Source organism: Cyprinus carpio, chromosome A7, assembly GCF_018340385.1.
Source record: "Cyprinus carpio isolate SPL01 chromosome A7, ASM1834038v1, whole genome shotgun sequence".
NCBI lineage: Eukaryota > Metazoa > Chordata > Actinopteri > Cypriniformes > Cyprinidae > Cyprinus > Cyprinus carpio.
The window spans coordinates 361,636-383,063 of record NC_056578.1 but is presented as its reverse complement, the minus strand read 5'-3'; the positions used below and the strand labels follow the sequence as shown (position 1 = coordinate 383,063).

Genomic DNA, 21,428 nt, shown 5'->3' with positions numbered 1-21,428 from the left:
CATTTATAAATTTTACTATCTTTGATGTGAAGCTGCAATGTTAATATTATCACACGTAGAGTTTTTTGTTAAAGTCATGTTTAGGTCTGGTTTAGGATGTCACACTTGTCATGTCCAGCTATTCCTCATCTTTAAGTATATATGCATAAGCCATGATTTTATTAAACGTTCACCTCTTGCTGTGTGTTTTGTTGTAGGACACTGTGTCGAGACGGCTCACGCGTGCTGCACGGGGACGGTTTCAACGGCGCCGGAAACGTGCGCAGACCGGCCATTTCTGACATTCCCATGTGTGGGAATGGACAGTAAGGTCCACTCACGAAAGTACACGGACATACCTGCAAGACATTATATTTTATATTAAGATATAAATAGAAAACACTTTTTAAAAAAATAAAACAATTTAAAGATAGCTTCATTTTTTATTTTTTATTTTTTCATAATTACCCTTTGTAATTGTAAAACAGTAATAAAACATCAATCATTTCTTCAAACAAGCAAACAAAGATTTTCAGAGGAACCTTCTTGAACGTTTATAAAAAGTGAATGACCAATGGACCATTTTAAAACCATTGGGTTTATTTGACATTTTTTTGATGGCCCTATAATACAAATGTTCCCTTTTGTCGATTCTTTTCAAATCTTTAAGGCATTTCTCTTCTTTTAGCTCATCTCAAGAATGAGTTTTTATTTTGGATCATAATACAGTATTTTTCTGAATTAACGACCCAGCATTTATTTGAAATGGGGATCTTTTTGTATTCAATTGTAAATGTCACTTTATCATTTAATGTCACTTAAATGTTGTCCTTGCTAATATAAAATATTAATTTCTGTTATTTAAAAAATCTTACACCAAAGACGTTTGAAGGGTACTATATTCATGGTTTTCTAAAAAATATGACCAGCAAAATGGTTTTCATCATCAATAACTGAGGCCGCAAATCAGAATGATTTCTGTAAGGTCATGTGACAAACTGAAGACTACGGAGTAATGATGCTGAAAATACAGCTTTTGATCACAGGAATAAATTACATTTGAAAACATATTCACATAGGAAACATTATGTTGTAATAATATTTCACAACATTACTAGTTTTTATTGTATTTTTTGATAAAATATAATAGCAGAAGAGACTTCATTCCAGAAACATTAAAAAAAAAAATAAATAAAATAAAAACATTTTAATGTTGTACAAATAATATCTGGAAAATACTTAATATTAATTGGCACTGAATCTTTTTTAAGGTAAATGTAAAATATAAGACAGCAACTTTTGCTCTCATGACAGATGAGTTTTACAGGAAGCAGAATAAAACATTAACAATGCACACTTATTATATTATTAATTTCTGGTGTAAATGACACAATTAACCAGACAGCCAAAAAAAACAAAAAGAAAAAAAAAGAGGGGCCCAACTTCCCTCAACAAACTAAAAGCAGCTGCAGAATTGAAGTTATATCCCCGAGAAGTTGAACGCATATAAACAAGTTTGCTTTTCGTTTTCAGATATTGATGCTCTTCCTCGTCCGATTGTTAAATAGTTGATTTCTTCAGAAAACTACGCCTGCCTATCTGCACTGCTTGACGGTGATAGTGCAGTGATAAGTTATTCCTGCCGAAGTGGGAACAGGGAATGCAGTGAAAGCTCAAAGGGATCGATAATGATGCCAAGTTAAAAAATACCATTTCCCTTTGGAGTGTTTTATCAAGAACTCTTGGTGAAAGATATCTAAAGTTGCAAAGACTAAAGTCTCAAACCCAAAGAGATACTCTTTATAAAAGTTAAGAGTCAGCCACAGCCACCCTAAAACGGCTATCGTTCATAACACGCCTCCACATCTCTACCGTCACTATGTTGGAAGATTTGTCATAACACCGCCCAGATTTTTCACAGCAAAGAAAGAAGGCGTAACTTTTATTCTCTCTGGTTGCTGCCAGCATGCCATGTTTGTGGAGACACTGTTTCGTTGTGAAAGCGAAAACTACTTTGTTTGGTCTCCAAAAGATGACACAACTAGAAATCAGTGGTTAAGTTGTATTTCAACACTGTTCCAGAACAGTTCGCCCAAATATTCAGATGTGTGCAGCGGCATTTTCACGGAGTGATGAGGACTGTTTCCTGTGAGAGTAGACTGACAATGCTGGTGTCTGTTTCTATAAAGTGGGGCAGTTCAAACTTTGCAAGGACAGTCTGGCTCTTCTGACTCACAGCCCTGTAAGTACGTTTTCATATTTACAAGAATTTGCCACTGATGATTTAAATGTGAGTTTTTGAGCAGTGTAGAGTAGTGCTTGTTGTTTGTCGTTTCTCTGATCACAAATGCAGACATAGTTTATGTGTTTACGCGGTGTGATCGCAACTCAACGCGTAAAAGACAGTATAAGTCCCATTATAATCACAGTAATTGCAACAAATGCCTCGTGTTTGTACTGGGTTTTATTGGTTTTTGTCTCATCGTGCTGGGAGACAAGCATACAGTTTGGTAAGGGCCCCATAACATTTCCGTCACACGCTTGAGGCATTCAGCCAATCACAATGCACTGGATAGCCTGCCAATCAGAAGCACACCTCGCTTTTCAGAACGATGAGCTTTGTAAATTAACGACAGGTTTTCAGAAAGGCGGGGGGGCATAGTGGGAGAGAACAATAATATTTTTCATTATGTGAAAATAATGTCGTTTTTTGAACCTTAAACCAGATAAACACATTATTTTACACCGAATATACAAAATAATGTTCTTTTAGCAACGTCATGTGACCCCTTTACATGCGAATGTCCTCACAAGCCACCATCACGGGAGCCTGTTCAGTCCCTCAAGCTGAACGTCACACCGCCCGTTTCACAAGACCTCTGAATTCCTCATGCTGATGCACATGAATTTGTTATTTTTGGAATGGATTTACTACAAAGACTTTGATGTGAGTTTATCATTATTTTATAGCTTTATAGCTTTTAAAACATTTCCTGAGGTAGTTCTGTTTGAAAGGATTAGACATGAGAAACAGTATGTAAATCAGATATCAATATAGTAGTAAGGTGTTTAGATTTGACCTTGACAATTTCATAGAACATTATGAGAAGAACAGTGTATTAAAGTCAAGTTATTAAAAATTATAAATGATTTTTGTCCTTGATTTTTACAGTATGAATTGGATATATGTATTCACACTATAGCAAGCAGGTGGTCGCTATCTCCCATTTGCTTTCTGTAAGTTTAAGGCAAAAACACGTTTTATGTTATATAACCAAAAATATTTTTAATAACTTTTAAGTTTTTTATGTTTCAGATTTTAGGTTTTTTAACCTAAAAAGCTATATATATGATTCTGATACATATTCATAAATATCAGATTAAAAGTTTGATGAATTTGAACAAAAGTACATTAAAAAAAATCATTATACAGTATGCAACAAAGTCACAAAAATAATGGTTAATTTTACCTAAGTTTTTTGAGAATTACACTGCAATCCTGTATGTGCATCTTCCTCTCAGAGATGCTTCAATAATTTGTGCTGTCAAAAGAAAAAAAAAAATAAAAAAACGTGTGTGAACGGTTTCCACAGCATTGACATCAGCATTTGCTGCAGTGTAACAAACACGGGACGTGTTCAAACGTTTTTAAAAAATTTTTGAAAGAAGTCTCTTCTGCTGACCAAGGCTGCATTTATTTGATAAAAAATTGAAAAATTATTACAATTTAAAATCTCTGTTAAAATGTAATTTATTCCTGTGATGCACAGCTGTATTTTCAGCATCATTACTCCAGTCTTCAGGGTCACATGATCTTCAGAAATCACTCCTAATATGATGATTTACCTGCTCAAGAAACATTTCTGATTATTATCAACGGTGAACAGTTTTCAGTGCTGCCATATATATATATATCTATACTATATATCATTATATAATTGTTTTGCTGTTATTATTTGATAAAAAGACATTTCTAAAGAAGAGAAAACTTTTGTTAACATTATAAATGTCTTTACTTTTCACGTTTTGATCAATGTTGCTGGCACTTCAGAGCCGCAAATACCAGGACAGTCAGGCACAAGACACAGTTTTCTTTTCCCCCCAGGCAATTCTACCTCATGAACAGTTAAATGTTCCCCACTTATGCAATAAAAATGTGCAATATCCTTATATTTATTTGTTCTCCCTCCCATCCTAGTACATCTCTTGCATCTTACTCTATTCTAGTCCAATTATTCATCTATAGCACACAACCTTTTATACAATTTATTTTGTAAAATAAATTGTATAAACAGTTGTGTTCTGTGTGTTGTTCTCTGTTAACTGGAAGCTTATGTCACTAAAACAAAATTACATGTATGCGCATACAAGCATACTTGGCCAATATACGCTCTTTCTCAGTTTTGAATTCTTAATGTAATCCATCACAGAGGAAGTATTGTGATACGAATTCATTTTTTTTTTTTACCTTATTCAGGCTGAGGTGTCCTCCAATCAAAGGACAATCAAAAGGACTGAAATATGCTTTTATTTAAAACAACTTACAATGCCATTCAGCTACACATTTGACCATAAAACCCAAATGTTTCTCTGCAAAGAAAGCTTTTATGCGAAACCTCTGGAATCATATCCAGTGTAAACATGCATGTGGCATAGCAACAATATAATAATGGTTAAAGAGTTCTACTCGGTGCTTTAGAAACCTCTGAACTGCGGCCTGCAGATCTGACCGCTTCGGGACGGACGCCTGTTACTTTGTCTCACATAGTGAAACTGGCAAACAATTGGTTTGCAAATGACCTCACACAAGAAACAACCCCGTAATATTCAGCGTTATGAAGGTCATTAACTTCACAGCGTGCCGTTTCTCATAAGCTTTCAACAATGTACACCGTGTGAATCTTTCTCCTCCTGATGCACATGTTTTCCTGTGTCTCTGACGCCTCGTCCGTTGGCAGATTCTTATAATGCTCTCGGTGTCGGTTTTATGGAGGAAGGACTGTAAAAGTAGTTCTGCCGGAAACAAAAAAAAGAAAAAAAAAAAAAAAAGAGACACAAAAGCAAATATGCAAGGTGCGTCCCGTGAGATAATCTGCCCAAGCGCAGTGTTCTGTCTGGTGTTGAACTGACGCGAGAGAATGTGTCTGCGTTTAAACTGATTATATGGCGTTGTTATTCCCCGCGGCGAGCTCGTGGCAGGGATGTGGCAATGTTAAAAAAAATGTCTGAAAACATCTCCAGTGATCGTTTTGCTGAGACTGACATTATTTCAGTCCGTCACTGAGTGTGAAAGAGAGCAAGGAGCAAAACCCGCCACTCTCATCCTGGAAACAGGAAAGTGACTGACATTTAAGTTAAAAGAGTTAAAAAATAAACAAACACAAGCTAAGTTGAACAATTTCTACCAATAATAAAAGCCATAAAAGCAGTAATAATGTGGCCAACACACCATATCATTCACATACGTAGATTGTTTTGTCATTGCATTCAAGTTTCAAGACTTTGAGGAGATTCACCAATATTCATAGCTTTATAACATTTTCATTAGTATGGGGCACTTTAAAAAAAAACAAAAACAAAAAAATGTAAATTTTATATTTTCTCAAGGCTTAATGGAAATGATTCAAATTCATTAATAGTTTACAAGCATCTTTTTACAACATTTTTTGAAAATCAATGAATCTCATCCCCTGTTTTGTTGAAAAGTTGGACAATATGGTTTACGGGATTGACCTTGAAAAATCTAAATAGAAATACTCTTTCCAACATAATATAATATGATAGAAAATACTAATATGAATATCATATCTATATAATCTATTCCAGTGATAAAAATGTTTTTCTGTTTCATTATGGGTGTATACAGTATTTATTCATTATCGCCAGTAAGTCATCGCATTGCTTCTATAAGCTTATGCAACACTAACTATGCATAAATAGCAAATATCATGTTTTTTAACATTAAGCATGATGATTTTTTTTTTACCAGCACGGTCAGAAGATGATCTACGCTAATTGTAGCACATCATAACTAAAGCCGTATGGCGAGTATTAAACAAGGCACTTTTCAACACAAAATTCAAAAGTGGTTAGAGAATTTGGATTCTGGTCTATTTTGGTTAAGAAGTTGTAGTTTATCGTTAATTAGGTTATACAGCACCAGGTGTTTTCACTGCTGAAACATATTTACAGATTTGTGCAATAATTACCATCCTTATAACCATACATTATAACAGCATACATTCATAAAAACAGATCACTCCCCTCGAGTATATCTGAGAATATGGAATACAGCAAAATAAAACAAAGTCACAAAATGGTGTGTATGTTTGTTACCCGTTCAATTAGACGACTGTTTAGATGATTCTCTTCAGTATGTTGTGCTGTGAAAGAATAAAAGTGTGTGAAGTTGTTTTGACAAGGTTTCTTCCCATGCGAAACCGCTTTGTGTGTTTGATCGTCAGCATTTACTGCATTAGTCTAACTCAAACTAAAGCCTTGATGCAAAGGATCCTCAGGAAAATACCGCGGACTATATGGTACTATAATAAAATTATAATCAAACTTATCAGATGGGCTGATGATGAAGAAAAGAGTAGAACGTACTCCTGCATCTTTTTGAGACGCTTTGCTGTAATGCAATGATTTTCAAGTGTGGATTAAGCATCCAAAAGCATAACTTTGTATACCATATCGTGGTTTCTCAAGGATAATCAGAATGATTTCACAAAAAGAACAGATAAATTTATGCATTTGGCAGATTTTATCTCAAAGTTTACATTGCTTTCGAAGCTATACATTTGATCAGCTCATTTTATAATACTCGTGGCACTGGCAAATAAAGCTTGAGATGTTTCTAGAATTCCTCATCATTTTTAAACATGCATTTGGCATAGCAACATTTTTAATTAACAGCATTTTAAGCCTTATTCATTTATTCACCCCTGCTGTGATAAAGTCAAATCATGCTGTATATTAGCAAGGGCGTGGCTTTTTGTTCTTTTTAATGTGTTGTGCATGATAGTGCACGGGTAGCTTTTTGTCACATTCAACAATTACATAGTATTTGGCTGTAGTACACCTAACGTTACATGCCCATTCTAACATCTGTGATGTCCTGTTTTCACTTTTAATATTGTACACTTGGAAGAGATTTGTGCTTTTGTAATAGCCATCTTTTGTTTTAGTTCCAGAGCCATTGCAGATTCGTTTTATATTTTCTTCACTGTCTTTAATAAAGGATTGTACTGGAGTTCTACCACAGAGATCATTGTTCTCTAGGTGTTTCACCCAAGCAGTTTCATTATCTGTTTGGAAATTAGCTGGGAGAATATGTTTTTTCTTGAACTCAGCATATCTTTCATTTTGCTGTCGATCCGCTCCATCACTCAGAGCCAGAATGAAGAAGAGCGAGAGAAGAGCCTCTGATCTCATCCTGACAATAAGGGAAATAACATTTAGTTAGACATTTAGTAAGAGAGCAAACGTCAAAAGAGCGAGAGAAGAGCCTCTGATCTCATCCTGACAATAAGGGAAAGAACATTTAGTTAGACATGACTTGTTTAGGTCATTTGAAAGCCTAATTAACCAGTCGGCCAAAGTTATTTTCATAGGAGCATGATAAAAATGCTCAAGTAAAAAAAAAAATATTTGGAGGTTTTTGCATCTGAAGTTTTCTCTGAAGTGTTTCTGTTCTAATTGTTTCTCTTTGTTCTTTGTTTATTTTGTCACTTACGTTCACACACAAGTGTAAAGAATCCACATTACCTCGAGATTTCTTAATTTTAACACTAGAGTATAGCTTTTTACATGATCAAAGAAATAAGTATTCAACTTTACATGTGTTAGACCTAAAAATATGGAAGATGTGAGCCTCGCCCACTCAATAAAATATAAAACAAGGTAATGTGGCGACTTTTTATCTCACAATTCTGACTTTTTTTCTCACTTAATTGCGTAGGTTCATATATTGCAATTCTGACTCTATAACTCACAAGTCAGAATATTTGAGATAAAAAGTAACAATTACCTTGTTTTATTTTTTTTATTCAGTAAACGAAACAGGCTTCCATAAAAAAACAAAAAAAAAAACATAATTACCAATTAAAAAAAAACATGGACAAATACAACATTGCAAAGAAAAAAAAAATAGAAGAAAAAAAGACTTATCGTCCATGCAAGATTGCACACGTAAGTCTGCAAGATGTCTGTTAAAGATCGCTTCATCTGAAAGCATCTGCTGTGTACAAACATTCGATAGACGCCTTTAAGATGTCAGTTTTAGATTCATTCTAAATCACAATCATCTTATAGACATCTTCTAAATGTCTATTTGACATCTGATAAGAGATGTCCTATAGAGGTATTGCAGATGAGCAAACGCACTCTAAAAAATATGTCTTGTAGATGTAATGCAGACGCCAAATAGACGTCTCCGTGATGCAATGCGTGGTATCAGGGATGATATCCGCGAAGCATTTATTTTCTCAGTATCATTATATCAATGAAATATTCAAATAAAGTTATTTGTTTGAATGCATATTGCTGATTATTGTCTTTTATTTAAGTTAACGATGTTCACAGTTTAATTCGCTGATCCTTCGTGTCACGGATATGGACAAAACCCATATAGTACATCTTGGATGCGCTTTCTTAAAACTTTCACATCGAGCAGCACTTGCCATGTACAGACATTGATGCACGGGTGTGTTCGTGGCCATGTCTAAAGTATATAGAAAAAAATTAAACTATGTTTTGTAAACTTATTGATTTAGCTTAACAACTCTAGGTCACTGAATCTACATGCACACATAACAGAAATTCCCATTTTATCAAAAAAAAATACATACTTACTCTAGCACTGCCTGTTTTGATGGGGCCAAGCTTCTGCATTGTGCAAAATGTGTCCCTGGTAATAGCACTACTTATGGCCATGTCAAAATCAGCCTCGCCAGAAACTCTTTGGTAAGCTACTCTTTGATAGGGCTGGTCTGAACCTTTTCTTGCTGGTTCTTTTCTTAACCTGAACCAAGCAGTTCGATCTAGTTCGGATCTTGCGGGAAATGAGAGCCTTAGCCCAGCTACTTTGCTAGTAGGGCTGCCTGCAAAGAATGATATCTGTTCAAGAATCGTGTCATCACTCTTATTACAGTGCACATTAATGAAAAACAACTAGTAGCTTCTCTATGTGCTTGTTTTTTTCTCTCAGTGCTTTAAGCATACTGTACTGAAATGCAGATTTTACTTCCCAGCTTGCTCCCCAAGATTCTGGAATGGAAAGTGGAAGGTCCCTTGAAGCATCTGAAAAGCGTCCCTGAGAGTCTGTACTGGACTGATATTTATTGATGTGAAAAAGAGTGCAGGCGTGGAAAAAAATACTGTTTCTTGGAAATGCCCCACTAAAAAAACAGCTTCCCTCTTAGCATGAATGCCAGCTGCAGCCCAGAATAATAGGATGGCCTAAAGCAAGCCTGCTCTGCTCATCTTCCCAAAATAGCTTTAGCTTCTCTACATCTCCTACTCCATGTGGAAGCCACACTCCTTGATGAGTGTGTTCAGCAAAAAGTGTCTTAGTCTGCACAGTGACAGACAAAGTGTGCAACAGCATGGAAAAACAAAACACTACAAGACTTCTACTGTTGGCATTTGCTAGAAGTTTTGCTGTGCACTTCATCAGAAGCCGAAGTGCGTGGCCGTATCCTAGATTTCCTAGAAACTGAAACCTGCAAACGGCCAGTAGCACCACAAAACTTTCTACAAAAATGTCACTGAAAACAAATCTTGGTTTTAATAAGTGAGGGAATACGTTACCTTCCTTTTAACCGATTGATTAAGGTTGTGCAGTTCATTCAGATATGTGTTCATAAATCATTAAATGATTAAATTAAAATATTTTGGTTGTCTCTGTCAGGTAAGAGCTGCTTCTCACCCTGTTTAAGTTTGAGGAGATGCAGGAGATCGTGAAAAGAACTTTACTGTGAGTCCATGTGGATGCTCCGGGACAAGAGGGGCGGTAGCGGCCATTTATCCTGCGGTGCGATGCCATGTGTTCTTTTTACACTTTCCACTGAACAAACCTTCACAGCGTTTCTGTATTGAAGCTAATATGAGCTTCTGAGTTGGACATTGCATTCATAAGCCCGAGATTGGCTAAATGCAACCCCAAAACAAAAAGATGATATGATGCGGCATGGAGCAGATGCATGAATCCAGCGCCGTAAAATCCCAGTCAATTTCTGACTTCCTATTCTTTCTACTCTGGCCTGTATTATGACATTATAAATATTTTGAGGTTGAAAACATCATAAAAGCTTAATAAAATGATATGCACTGTTTTCAAAGTGAATTTGTGATTTCCTGAATTGAGCAGCTGACATAATCCTGTATCAAAAGATTGTATGCAAACCCTGAGCACAACTGCATTTTAAGTGGAGCAAGCATTGCTGAGTCTCTGTGTAAAGAAAAACCAATGAAAAAACGGAAACGCATTGAAAATGGCGCTTGACACCTGGCCAAAGTGTCTCTGTGAAGGTGTTGGTATGGTTTGCGTCTTTCTGTGCCTGATGTGATTTGTGACTCAGAAACTATTTTTGATAAGCTTTCACATGTCCATATGTTCGCCAGGTTCTGCTGATAAGTAGTCCTAAAATGTCTGGATTTTTCTTAATAGATACTTAGCAGGAACCTGTGGATCAGATCTCTTGATATGCTTCCCCAGCTGTCTCGCAGTATTTTAGTTTTTGTTTCTGTGTCAGTTACTGGAGTCACTAAACTCTTACCAGTGACAATACAATTCCAAATATACCTATACAAATATACTTCTGAATAAAGCTGTTATGTCCATGCGGATCTGTACATTCTTACTTCTCCTCCTGCCTTAGCTCCTAGCCAATCATACCATGTGAAAGGGGAGCTGGAGCCGGCGCTTAAGGGCCACCGCCCAGTCTACCGTGAGTGCCACACTGACCGGCCACTGGCCATGCATTATTATTACCAACCTGCTCTCATTGTCTCCAGCCCTTGTACTTCTTTTCTTTCTAAATTCTACACAGAAGCCTTTAACTCTAGGGTGCCTCAGACTCTCGGAAACCACTTTGTTGCTCTCCATTTAGTTTATTGTAAATCTTTCCCTTTATTGCTTTTATCACCAAATAGTTTATCATTTCAATGCATTCTGAGTCTCAGCCTGACTCCCTATCTGATGCCGTGGCCCCTTTCTCTCTTTGAGCATATCTTTGGGGCTCTAGTTTTCTTCTTGAACTTAGTTATGTTTTTAGCTCTCTTCCTCCCTGATCTGATAAAACAATTCTAGCCATAGCTTCTTTTTTAAATCCTCCTGCTGCAAATTTCAATATGTTTCAAATACAAATACATGGTTAGACAATTCCGGTGGTCTGCAGGACCACGCCTCCCTTTGCTTTTCATTTTAAAACACACAATTGCTGGCCACCGCTGGAGGTACTAGTGCTCAAACATACAGTACAGTAAAATGAGAAACTCTCTCAAAATACAAACTCCCATTTCTCACACATCTTGAGTTGGAGATGTCAGCAATGCCTAATGGCCATGCCTTTTAATGTGTTACCTTACTGCTAAAGCGGGAACCCGCAATGCTCCCTCTTTAGATCTTGACCAAAAGCAAGGCAGCATCATTCTTGCGGTTTTGGAAGCCAGATAAATGCCCCCCACGCCTTTAGATTCTTTGTAGATGTTCACCAGGGTTTAAAACTGATCGGGCGTGCCTTTATATCTCCCTGAAAGCTGTCAAAGCATCTCTCTACTCTCTTCTACAGTTGACGTTAACCCTGATGGGCCGGAAGGCCCTTGCTCTGACCAACGGCGATACCAAACGCATTTTGAGGAGGATCGGATCTGCAGCACAGAAGGTCTGGTCAGCTGTAGCTACGAAGTCACCGTTCGATTTGCCACCACAGCCAGCACGTGACCCGGAAGCGACTCCGAAAGCTTCAGCTTCTTCTGCAGCTCTAATCCTTTTCGCCTTCCTCCCAGTAGACCCCAAACCCGAAAGCCACCTCTTCAGTCACTGTGTGTGCTTCTGCTTCTAGGTGATTAGATTCAGGATCTTAAAGTGGTCTCAGCCCTTATTACAGAGCTGCAAAGGTAGGGGAGGGAAGCCCTTGATCAAGCTCTTATGGTGATTACTCTTCTGAGATAAACTTGAATTGACTGGATATTATCATACTTATAATACAGCTGCATAAGGCAATACATAATTCTGGAGCCAAAATCATTGTTTTTTTTTATTTCTCTTATGGTCAAAATTCGATTTACTGTCTCTTTCCACATGCATTCTTCTTCAGATCTATATTGATAAAAAAAACAACAAAACAACAACATAAATACTGGTTTAATCGTTTATTCTGATGTAAGTTTCTATATTGATTGCTTCCGTAGACCTGAGCTATAATCCAAATCCCAAAAGCTTCTTTTTATTTCAAAAGTGCCTTTCTTTCTAAAAATGAGTTTCTCCACCTGGTATCACCAGGCACACCTAAAACTGACTGGTCTTATTCCTCTGCATTCCCAATTGTCTTGAGGGGCCCATATGTACCATCTAATTCATGGCCTACATCTATTAAAGCGCTTCCTTCAAAAATGAGCCTATCCTGTACTTAACATCATCACCAAATTTTAGATATCAAATTTTATAGCTCCTTTCTACTCAATATAAGATAAAAGAAAACCCAAAATCCTCTGTGAAAACTCCTTTAACTGAACCCAGTCAAGAAGTTTGAACCTGACTTCATCCAATGTCTAGATTGAGACCTGAAATCATGGTAAGTAGTGAGCATTTCAAATAAGGCATCTTAAAAACCCTGCGCCAGTAATGTAACAAGTATACGCACAAGTACCGAATACTTAATACTATGATTAAGATTTGATTAGGGTTTCAGTTGAGGGTTATTGGCCTGTAAGTTCATGCTTAATTCATCTACTTTTATAATAGTAAGTACATGTAACAGGTGTAACAAGGACACCTTAAAACAAAGTCGTTCCCAAAAATAATTGCCTTAATCATTTGTGTTATTAATTGGACAAGTATGGTGATCTCTATTAGTTTAAAGTTGTACCCTATTCACCCAGAACAAGCTGTGAGGGAAAATTGTCAATTTCTACAACTTTACTATCAGTATACTGAAATATTGAATACAGAATTATGTGGACTGACCAATCAGAATCAAGTATTCCAGAGGACTAATGGTGCATCTCAATAAATTTAGAAAGGTTGTGGAAAAGTTCATTTATTTCAAAAACAAATTCAACTAAAATGTGTTCAAACTTGTGTATTAACAATAAAAATTCCAACGCACCCCCAACAAGACTGAAAGTAGTTTATGTGAGTCTTTTGTTCTTTTAATGTGGATGATTTTGGCTCACATTAACAAAATAAAACCCACCAATTTCCACTATCTCAGCAAATGAGAATATGGTGACATGCCAATCAGCTAATCAACTTCAAAGACACCTGCAAAGGTTTCCTGAGCCTTCCAAAATGGTCATGAGCCCTCCAGTCTTTGTTCATCACGGCTACACAAATGCCCCAATGGGGGAAGACTGCTGCGCCACCCCTGACAGTTGTCCCCACCGAAGACAATTCATTTGGGAACCACTCTCACTCACCCAAGGACGCCGCGTCACGACAACCCACCAACCATGCATTGGCCAACGGAAGCTGGACTGTCTCCCACCCCCACCCGACCCCCCCCGATGAACTGTATCCAAGCATGTTAACAGAAAGCTGAGTGGGGAAGGAAAAAAAAGTGCTTGGAAGGGAAAGAAAAAGAAATGCACAACAAAACGACCGTGAGAACCACAGCCTATGAGGGATTGTCAAGCAAAATCGATTCAAAGAATTTGAAGTGAAACTCACAAGGAATGGACTGAGGTGGGGTGTCAAGGCAGGGAGATCAACCACTGACAAGACGTTTCCACACATTGGCTACAGTGGTGTAGTCAAGGAATGTGGCTGAACCACAGACAACGGTCAGAGGCGTAGAAGGGCCTCTTACCCTGGCTAGAGGAGAAGAAAGAACTGGGGGGACTGATGCACAAGTGGTCTAAAGTCCTCTTTTCAGATGAGAGCAGAGTTTGTATTTCATTTGGAAAACCAAAGGTCCTAGAGAGTCTGGAGGAAGGGTGGAGAAGCTTCATAGCCCAAGTTGCTTGAATGATAGGCCAGTGTTAAGTTTCCAGCAGTCTGTGATGATTTGGGGTGCAATGTCATCTGCTGTGTGTTGGTCACATTGGAGTTTTGTTGAAAACCAAAGTACCCTGCACACCGTTTACCAAGAAATGTTTGGAGCACTTCATGCTTCCTTCTGCTGGACACCAGCTTTTTTTGAAGATGCTGATTTCATCTTCCAAGCAGGATTTGGCACCTGCCACACTGCCACAAAACACACAAAAGTTGGTTAAATGACCATGGTGTGGTGTGCTTGATGGCCAGCAAACTCACCAGACCTGAACCCCCAGAGAAGAATCTATGGAGTATTGCCAGAGGGAAAATGAGAGAAACGAAGAGGACCAAACAGTTGCAGATGAGCTGAAGGTCACTGTCAAAGAAACCTGGGCTTCCATACCCCCTCAGCAGTGCCACAAACTGATCACCTCCATGCCACGCTGAATTGAGGCAGTGCTTAAAAGCAAAAGGAGCCCCTACCAAGTATATGAGTACATGTACAGTAAATGAACATACTTTCCAGAGGCACATTTCACTATTTTTTTTTTTGGTCTTATGAAGTATGTCTAATTTGTTGAGATAGTGAATTGTGGGTTTTTGTTAATTAAGCCAAAATCATCACAATTAAAAACAACCAAAGACTTAAAATACTTCAGTCTGTGTGCGTTGAATGATTTAATACACAAGTTCACAATTTGAGTGAATTACTGAAATAAAATGAACTTTTCCACGACATTCTAATTTATTGAGATGCCACCATGTATGTAATAATTTTCATATAATTCCCACCATCCATTCTCTAAAGATGACGGTGTGTGTAAAAGGATAAATACTGATTTTGTTGTGTGTGTATTTGTTTGTTTCAGGAAGAGATGTCGGCAAACACAGAGCTCATTCATGGACTCACAAAGAGAGAATCGCTAAAAGCGCCAAAAACCTCATCAACATCGAACTCTTCTGGAAGAGCTACCAGGGGTAAAAATCACACACGCACAACAAACAAAACCGTGATTCAGCGATGTTTTACTTATCAGTTTGATGCAGTTAGTTAGGTGCGATGCAACATGCATGATAGATAACACAATGAAAGAAATGCTTTGATAATCAAACTTTTATGTTTTTCTTTTTGTCTTACAGTCGTAGAGATCTGAACATCGAGAGGAATAACACGTTCAAGTAAGAATGATAAAAAATAAAGCCATTCTCTCTTATATATGTTTCTCTTTTGATGTCTCCACACGTGTCTGTGTTTTTCAGATGTCCTGTGATGTTGGTGGTCGGTGATCAGGCTCCGTATGAGGAAGCAGCTGTGAGTCTTTATATCAGTCAGTCAGTCAGTCAAAAAATCAAACTAACAACAGCAACAACAAAATCATTTATCCACAGAAACCCACAGGGTTATTCTGACTGCACGTCTGTTTCTGTCCACTAGGTGGAGTGCAACAGCAAACTAGATCCAACTACGACCTCATTCCTCAAGGTTTGCCCTTCACCTGTCTTTTATGTTCCTGGAATTGTACTTTTATTGATTATGCAAGCATACAATGAAAAGAAGACGCAAAATAAGCAAAAATCAAGTGTATTTGTACTGTAACGCCCTGTGTTGTTTTTATTCAGATGGCTGATGCTGGCGGGATGCCACAGCTGACTCAGGTAAGTCACATCAAATTAATATTTATCAATAAAATGTATTTATTCAGAGGAAACCTGTGCAGTGTGTAAATGAAATGTGTGTCTCTCCAGCCCAGCAAACTGACAGAAGCGTTTAAGTACTTCATTCAAGGCATGGGATACAGTAAGTTGACTTGAGAGCATTTTATTATTGAGAAACGTCACAAAAATATGAAATACAAAATCTAACTAATTACATCATCATTTAAAAGTATTAGTTTAGTAAGATTTGTAAAAACATTTTACAAAATATTTCTATTTTAAATAAATGTTTTTTTTTTTATTAATTTCTATCGCCTGTTCTCACTCACCGGACTTGTGTGTGTTGTGGGTGTAGGTGCATGTGACTCAAGGTTGCCGGATTTTGCAAACAAAACCTGCCCAATTGCTACTCAAAACTACTGTAGCCCAATCGTGTTTCGAAGGGGGTTCCCCGGTAAAAATTGCATTCCGGGGGTAAAATACACGTTTTTCAGCAGGGTTCATCAGGTTCGGGTTGATTCAACTTGCGGCAACAGTTATAAAGTAGCCCAGTTTCGCGGCAAAACCACAGACAACTGAGTTGATGTAAAAGAGGAAAGAAGGCATTTGGACCAAAGCACTGTGTGGCAAGGGAGGGGGAGACTCAAAATGAAAACACATTTTTGCCCCATTTGCATTGTTTTACTATTTACAAAGTTAAAGTATAAAACATTGCTATTAACAATGCACAGCGTGGGGGGTCCCCCGGGATTTCCACCTATGTGTGACACTGAAGACTGGAGTAATGATGCTGAAAAATCAGCTCTGATCACAGGAACACATTTCATTTTACAATATTCACATAGAAAACAATTACCACAAATTGTAATAATATTTCATAATATTGTAATCATATTGTAATAGTATTTCATAAAATTGTAATAATAATCTATTTTTTTAAATTTGTTATATTTTATTTGATATTTTCTTGTTTTTCAACGATTTCTTCTGTTTGTTTTCTAATGTTTGCGCTGCTTCTTCTCTTTCAGTGGCGTCGTCCTGCATGACGCGTCTCTCGCGCTCGCGCACCACCTCGCTTTCATCCTCCTACTCCATGGAGGGCTCGCGCTCCCGATCCCGCACGCTGTCCCAGGGCTCGCAGGGCGGACAGCTCCCGCCGAGCCCATCCCATACCATGGAGGTGTCGTGCTGAGGAGCGCTTGAGCGGGGGAGAGAGGTGGACGGATGAAGCGCTGGAGTCCTCTGGGAAAGTTAGTTTGGTGTGCGTGAAGACGGGCGGATCATGACGACTCTCTCCCTCCCGTCACCCTTCACCGACCCGTCAGGCAGATGATAGAGCCCTTTAACTCTGTGGCATGGGCGGGGCCTTTAGTGAGACCCACATGTAGTGTTAACCAATAGTAATACTTCTAATATGAATATTGATTATTAATATTAATAACGATGAGCGTCACTGAAAAAAAATAAATAACAATGTTTCTCTTAATTACATGTTGAATTTCTAAACAAAAGAATAGAGAAAAGAGTATATAAGCTCATAATGTGTGTCTGTCAACTTCTATGTGATTATAATTTTTTTGGTGTGCTTTTTTTTTCTTTCGTTTTTGTATTTTGTATTATTTTCTTCTGTTATACAATCCTGCTGCTGTGAGAGGGGTACAGTATTTTCGGAGACGGTGGCGAATGTTTTAGGCCGAAGTACTCGTCTCTGTCGATGACAGCCACCTCATGTCTTCCATTTGCCCTTGAAAAAAGCTATATACATAAAAAGCGAGCAAGAAAAAAATACTGTAATTGTATTATTTTACTTGGATTTGTTTGGTTTCGGGGTTAGGGCCATTGGGGTCTTTGCCTTGTTTTGAAATGCATGCCGGAATTTCATTGATCTCGTCAGTCTGTTTTTTTTTTTTTTTTTTTTTTTAAAGGATTTTACATTCGTTTAATGATGGTGAGAGTGTGAGTGTGCGAGAGAACAACGAAAATACACAGGGCTTGTTGTTTTAAAGTCATGTGACATGATGTTCAGATTTTAGGGTACTTCTGTAATCGGATGTATTTTCACAGAAACCGGATGAAGCCTACATGTTGGACGTGGTTTCAGTTTATCTGTGGGGAATCGATTAAAGGTGTCTAGCTTATATGATGGTGGTTGGGAATAAAAGAAAATGATGACGGCAGCCGTAAAGTTGTTTCAAAGGTCGAGCGATTTTGATGAAAGATTATGAAGATTAGCCTACTAAAGTAAATAAAGTCGAATTCAGTTGAAAGAGAGCACAATTAGTAAAAGAATCGGACAAGTGCTTTCAACAATGAGTGTGTTTACGTGTACAACGAAATGCTGATTAATAAATAATTAAAAAAAAAAAAAAAAACCTCTCTAGGATTTACTGCAAATCAATAAATCAATGATAACTCAAGAAAATATATGTTTACATGAGATTTTGACATCTTTTGCTCACATTTATGAATGGTAAATTTAGAAATATGTTGAAGGTTTATGAATGGAAAACTAGAAATCTTTCCAGCTTGTGAGTCGTGAATGAGTCGACAGAACAGCAATAAAGGCATTTAAACCCGGTCTCATGAGAAAACCATCTATTTGAACGATTTGATTCGTGCAATTTTTAGAATTCATAAAATTCGCCGAATTGTAAAATACTTACAAACTGTCATGAGAGTGTCTTGGGCATTTACATGAACAGGTGTTTGGCTTTTTAGAGGCTTTCCCAAATAAAAGGCCACCATTTAAGGAATTATTAAGCGTTGATGCAAAATCACATGTAAACACATGTATTCACAAGTCCAGCTCTAACGCAATCACTTCTACTACTAGTTTGAGAAATAAAATACCTGCAGGATGGATAATAATGAAGTAATAATATTTTTTATTCAAGGAAATACTGACCTGTAAACAGGAATTCATCTGCAGTGTGTCTTTTTCCCCTCGAGGTGGCGATTTCGTATAAATTCATACGATATGATTTGTATGTAAACATACAATTTAAAGAATAGAAGTAATCATACAAGTCCACATCTAAACCTAACAGTCAGTGCGTACAAATTCATACAAATTAGCCAATAATTCACCCAAACGTAAAATGCTTAGGCCTACACATTGCCATGAGTGTGTGTTGCGAGTTTTTGGATGTGTAGCCTACGTTAAATTGGTGGACATATTTTTTTTTAAGTACAGTGGAGTAGAATATCATTGTACAGCAGATATGACTATGATCACCAGCTAGTAGCTAGTCTACTGAGGTATATAACAAAGGCCAATAGTTTTGCCACCTGATACCATTAACGTGTCATGGTATGGCCACAGTACTTTGTTTTAACCCTGTTAGTCTGCTAGAAGTGTTTGGTTGGAAACGTTGAGGGGGGCTTCATGGTGATGCTGACGTTTGTCTTTCAATGGCAATTTCCTCATTTTAAGGTAACTTGAGAGCACTAGTACCGGTTAGAAGTGTACTTATAGCCATGGCGTGATTTAATGCTGAACCATAGAGACTTGTACACAGAGTAAAACAGTACGTGTGGGCATGCCTGAGCACAATAAGGGAATTTTGTGAGTTCGTTCAGAAGAAAGGTGGCGATTCTACGGAAGAAGATTAGGGCCAAGCAATAATAAAAAAAATAAAACCATCTCGAGATTAAAGTCATTATATTGCGAGATTAAACTCGTTTAAATTTCGAGAAAAAAAGTCGAAATACAATCTTGAGAATAAACTCATTAAATTTCGAGAATAAAGTCATTGTGTTTCGAGATTAAACTCGTTAAATTTCGAGAAAAAAAGTCGAAATACAATCTTGAGAATAAACTCATTAAATATCGAGAATAAAGTCATTGTGTTTCAAGATTAAACTCGTTAAATCTCGAGAAAAAAAGTCGAAATACAATCTTGAGAATAAACTCATTAAATATCGAGAATAAAGTCGTGTTTCGAGAAAAAAAACTCGTTAAAATTTCGAGAAAAAAAGTCGAAATACAAACTTGAGAATAAACTCATTACATGACACGCCATTAATGGCAATGCCGTACGGTTTTAATTTATCATAGCTGTCCAAGTGCCAGAGTGCATTTGGGTGAAGCCCGCGATAACCTTGCATTTGTCCTCTGGTTGTCATTTCATGTTGGACAAAAGCGAGTAGCCTACATCGCGCAAATTGGACTGATTTTTTTCTTCTAAAAAGACCTAGCCGCTTGCAAATTCACTTTAACGTTTGTGTGCTAATTATTATTGTGTCATAATTAGCTAAAGTTGATAGTATTTCTTTGTTACTGAAAGATATATGCAATGAACACTGATCGAATGCGTTATTCTCTACATTTCATTTCGACTTTTTTTCTCGAAACACAATGACTTTATTCTCTAAATTAAATGAGTTTATTCTCACGATTATTTCGACTATTTTTTCTCGAAATTTAACGAGTTTTTTTCTCGAAACACAACGACTTTATTCTCTAAATTTAATGAGTTTATTCTCAAGATTGTATTTCGACTTTTTTTCTCAAAATTTAACAAGTTTTTTCTCGAAACACAATGACTTTATTCTCGAAATTTAATGAGTTTATTCTCAAGATTGTATTTCGACTTTTTTTTCTCGAAATTTAACGAGTTTAATCTCGCAATATAATGACTTTAATCTCGAGATGGTTTTATTTTTTGTATTATTGCCTGGCCCTAATCCTCTTCCAGACGATTCAGCGCACTTGTGTCAAATTCACTTTGCTGATTAACCAGCCCCTTCACTGCCAACAGGGTTTAGCCATGTTAGTAACCCATTAGCTCCAAGAGCTCTTCCAATCGGAAAACCATTGAGATTAGCAGGTTATCGTAGCTGCAATGTTTAAACTTTAAACCCATAGAAATGTTGATATAGAGCGCTCGAAAGAATACTGAAATCACTGAGTTTTTGCTATATTTTTTTCATGATTGCTAACACTTGCCAATAACAACATAGACCAAAACCTCACAACTGCTAATGCATTGTAACAATCACGTTCAGCAAAACACTGCCCTGAAAATGACAATAAATCGGAATAGTCAACATTAATTGTAAGGTTCGTCCAGTGTTTGTTTCATATTTTTTTCATCCCGTTTTACAGCTGTTTCTCTTGTTCGTGACAGAATGTTGGTTTTAATGGGTTGCGTAAGTGGGAAACCTGGTATTTTTCTTCTTTCTTTATTTTTTTTCGTTTATTTGTATGGGATTTTTGTATGTGATTTTGATAGTTGCGTTCGGAGTAAAGACCGATTCACAAGAGCCTTTACCAAAAATAGAAATAGATCTGGAATTTTTGCCAAATACATAGAGAAATAACCTTAATAAAGGTGAGAATAATAGCACAATAAAATACAAATAATGGGGAAAAGAATGGATTACGTCGTAGTGTGTGTAGGGACGGTGTGAATGTAAATGTGTGTCCATTTTTTATTTTTAACTGTCCTCAATGAAACCCTTTTATTTTCTGTGAAGTAGATTAATGTCTCAATGTCCTCATGGGTTAGACATCAGCGTGCTAGTTCTTGTGTAACTTTTCTTAGCTTTAGCACTTAAAAAGAAAATAATGTAATTAACAAAAGAAAATAAATAA

At 37.0% G+C, this 21,428-nt stretch overlaps 1 protein-coding gene across 1 annotated transcript in view; it reads left to right on the top strand.

Annotated features, from left to right (window-relative positions):
* The window catches only part of ndrg2 (NDRG family member 2), a 32,963-nt gene extending 15,199 nt beyond the window's left edge, over window positions 1-17,764 (top strand). The window contains exons 2-8 of the mRNA XM_042759250.1: window positions 15,046-15,154; window positions 15,317-15,355; window positions 15,437-15,488; window positions 15,612-15,659; window positions 15,797-15,832; window positions 15,923-15,974; window positions 16,861-17,764. Of these exons, the coding sequence (XP_042615184.1) occupies window positions 15,046-15,154; window positions 15,317-15,355; window positions 15,437-15,488; window positions 15,612-15,659; window positions 15,797-15,832; window positions 15,923-15,974; window positions 16,861-17,024 (500 nt within the window). The 3' untranslated portion in view covers window positions 17,025-17,764. The remainder of the gene's footprint in view (window positions 1-15,045; window positions 15,155-15,316; window positions 15,356-15,436; window positions 15,489-15,611; window positions 15,660-15,796; window positions 15,833-15,922; window positions 15,975-16,860) is intronic.
* The last annotated feature ends 3,664 nt before the right edge of the window (window positions 17,765-21,428 follow it).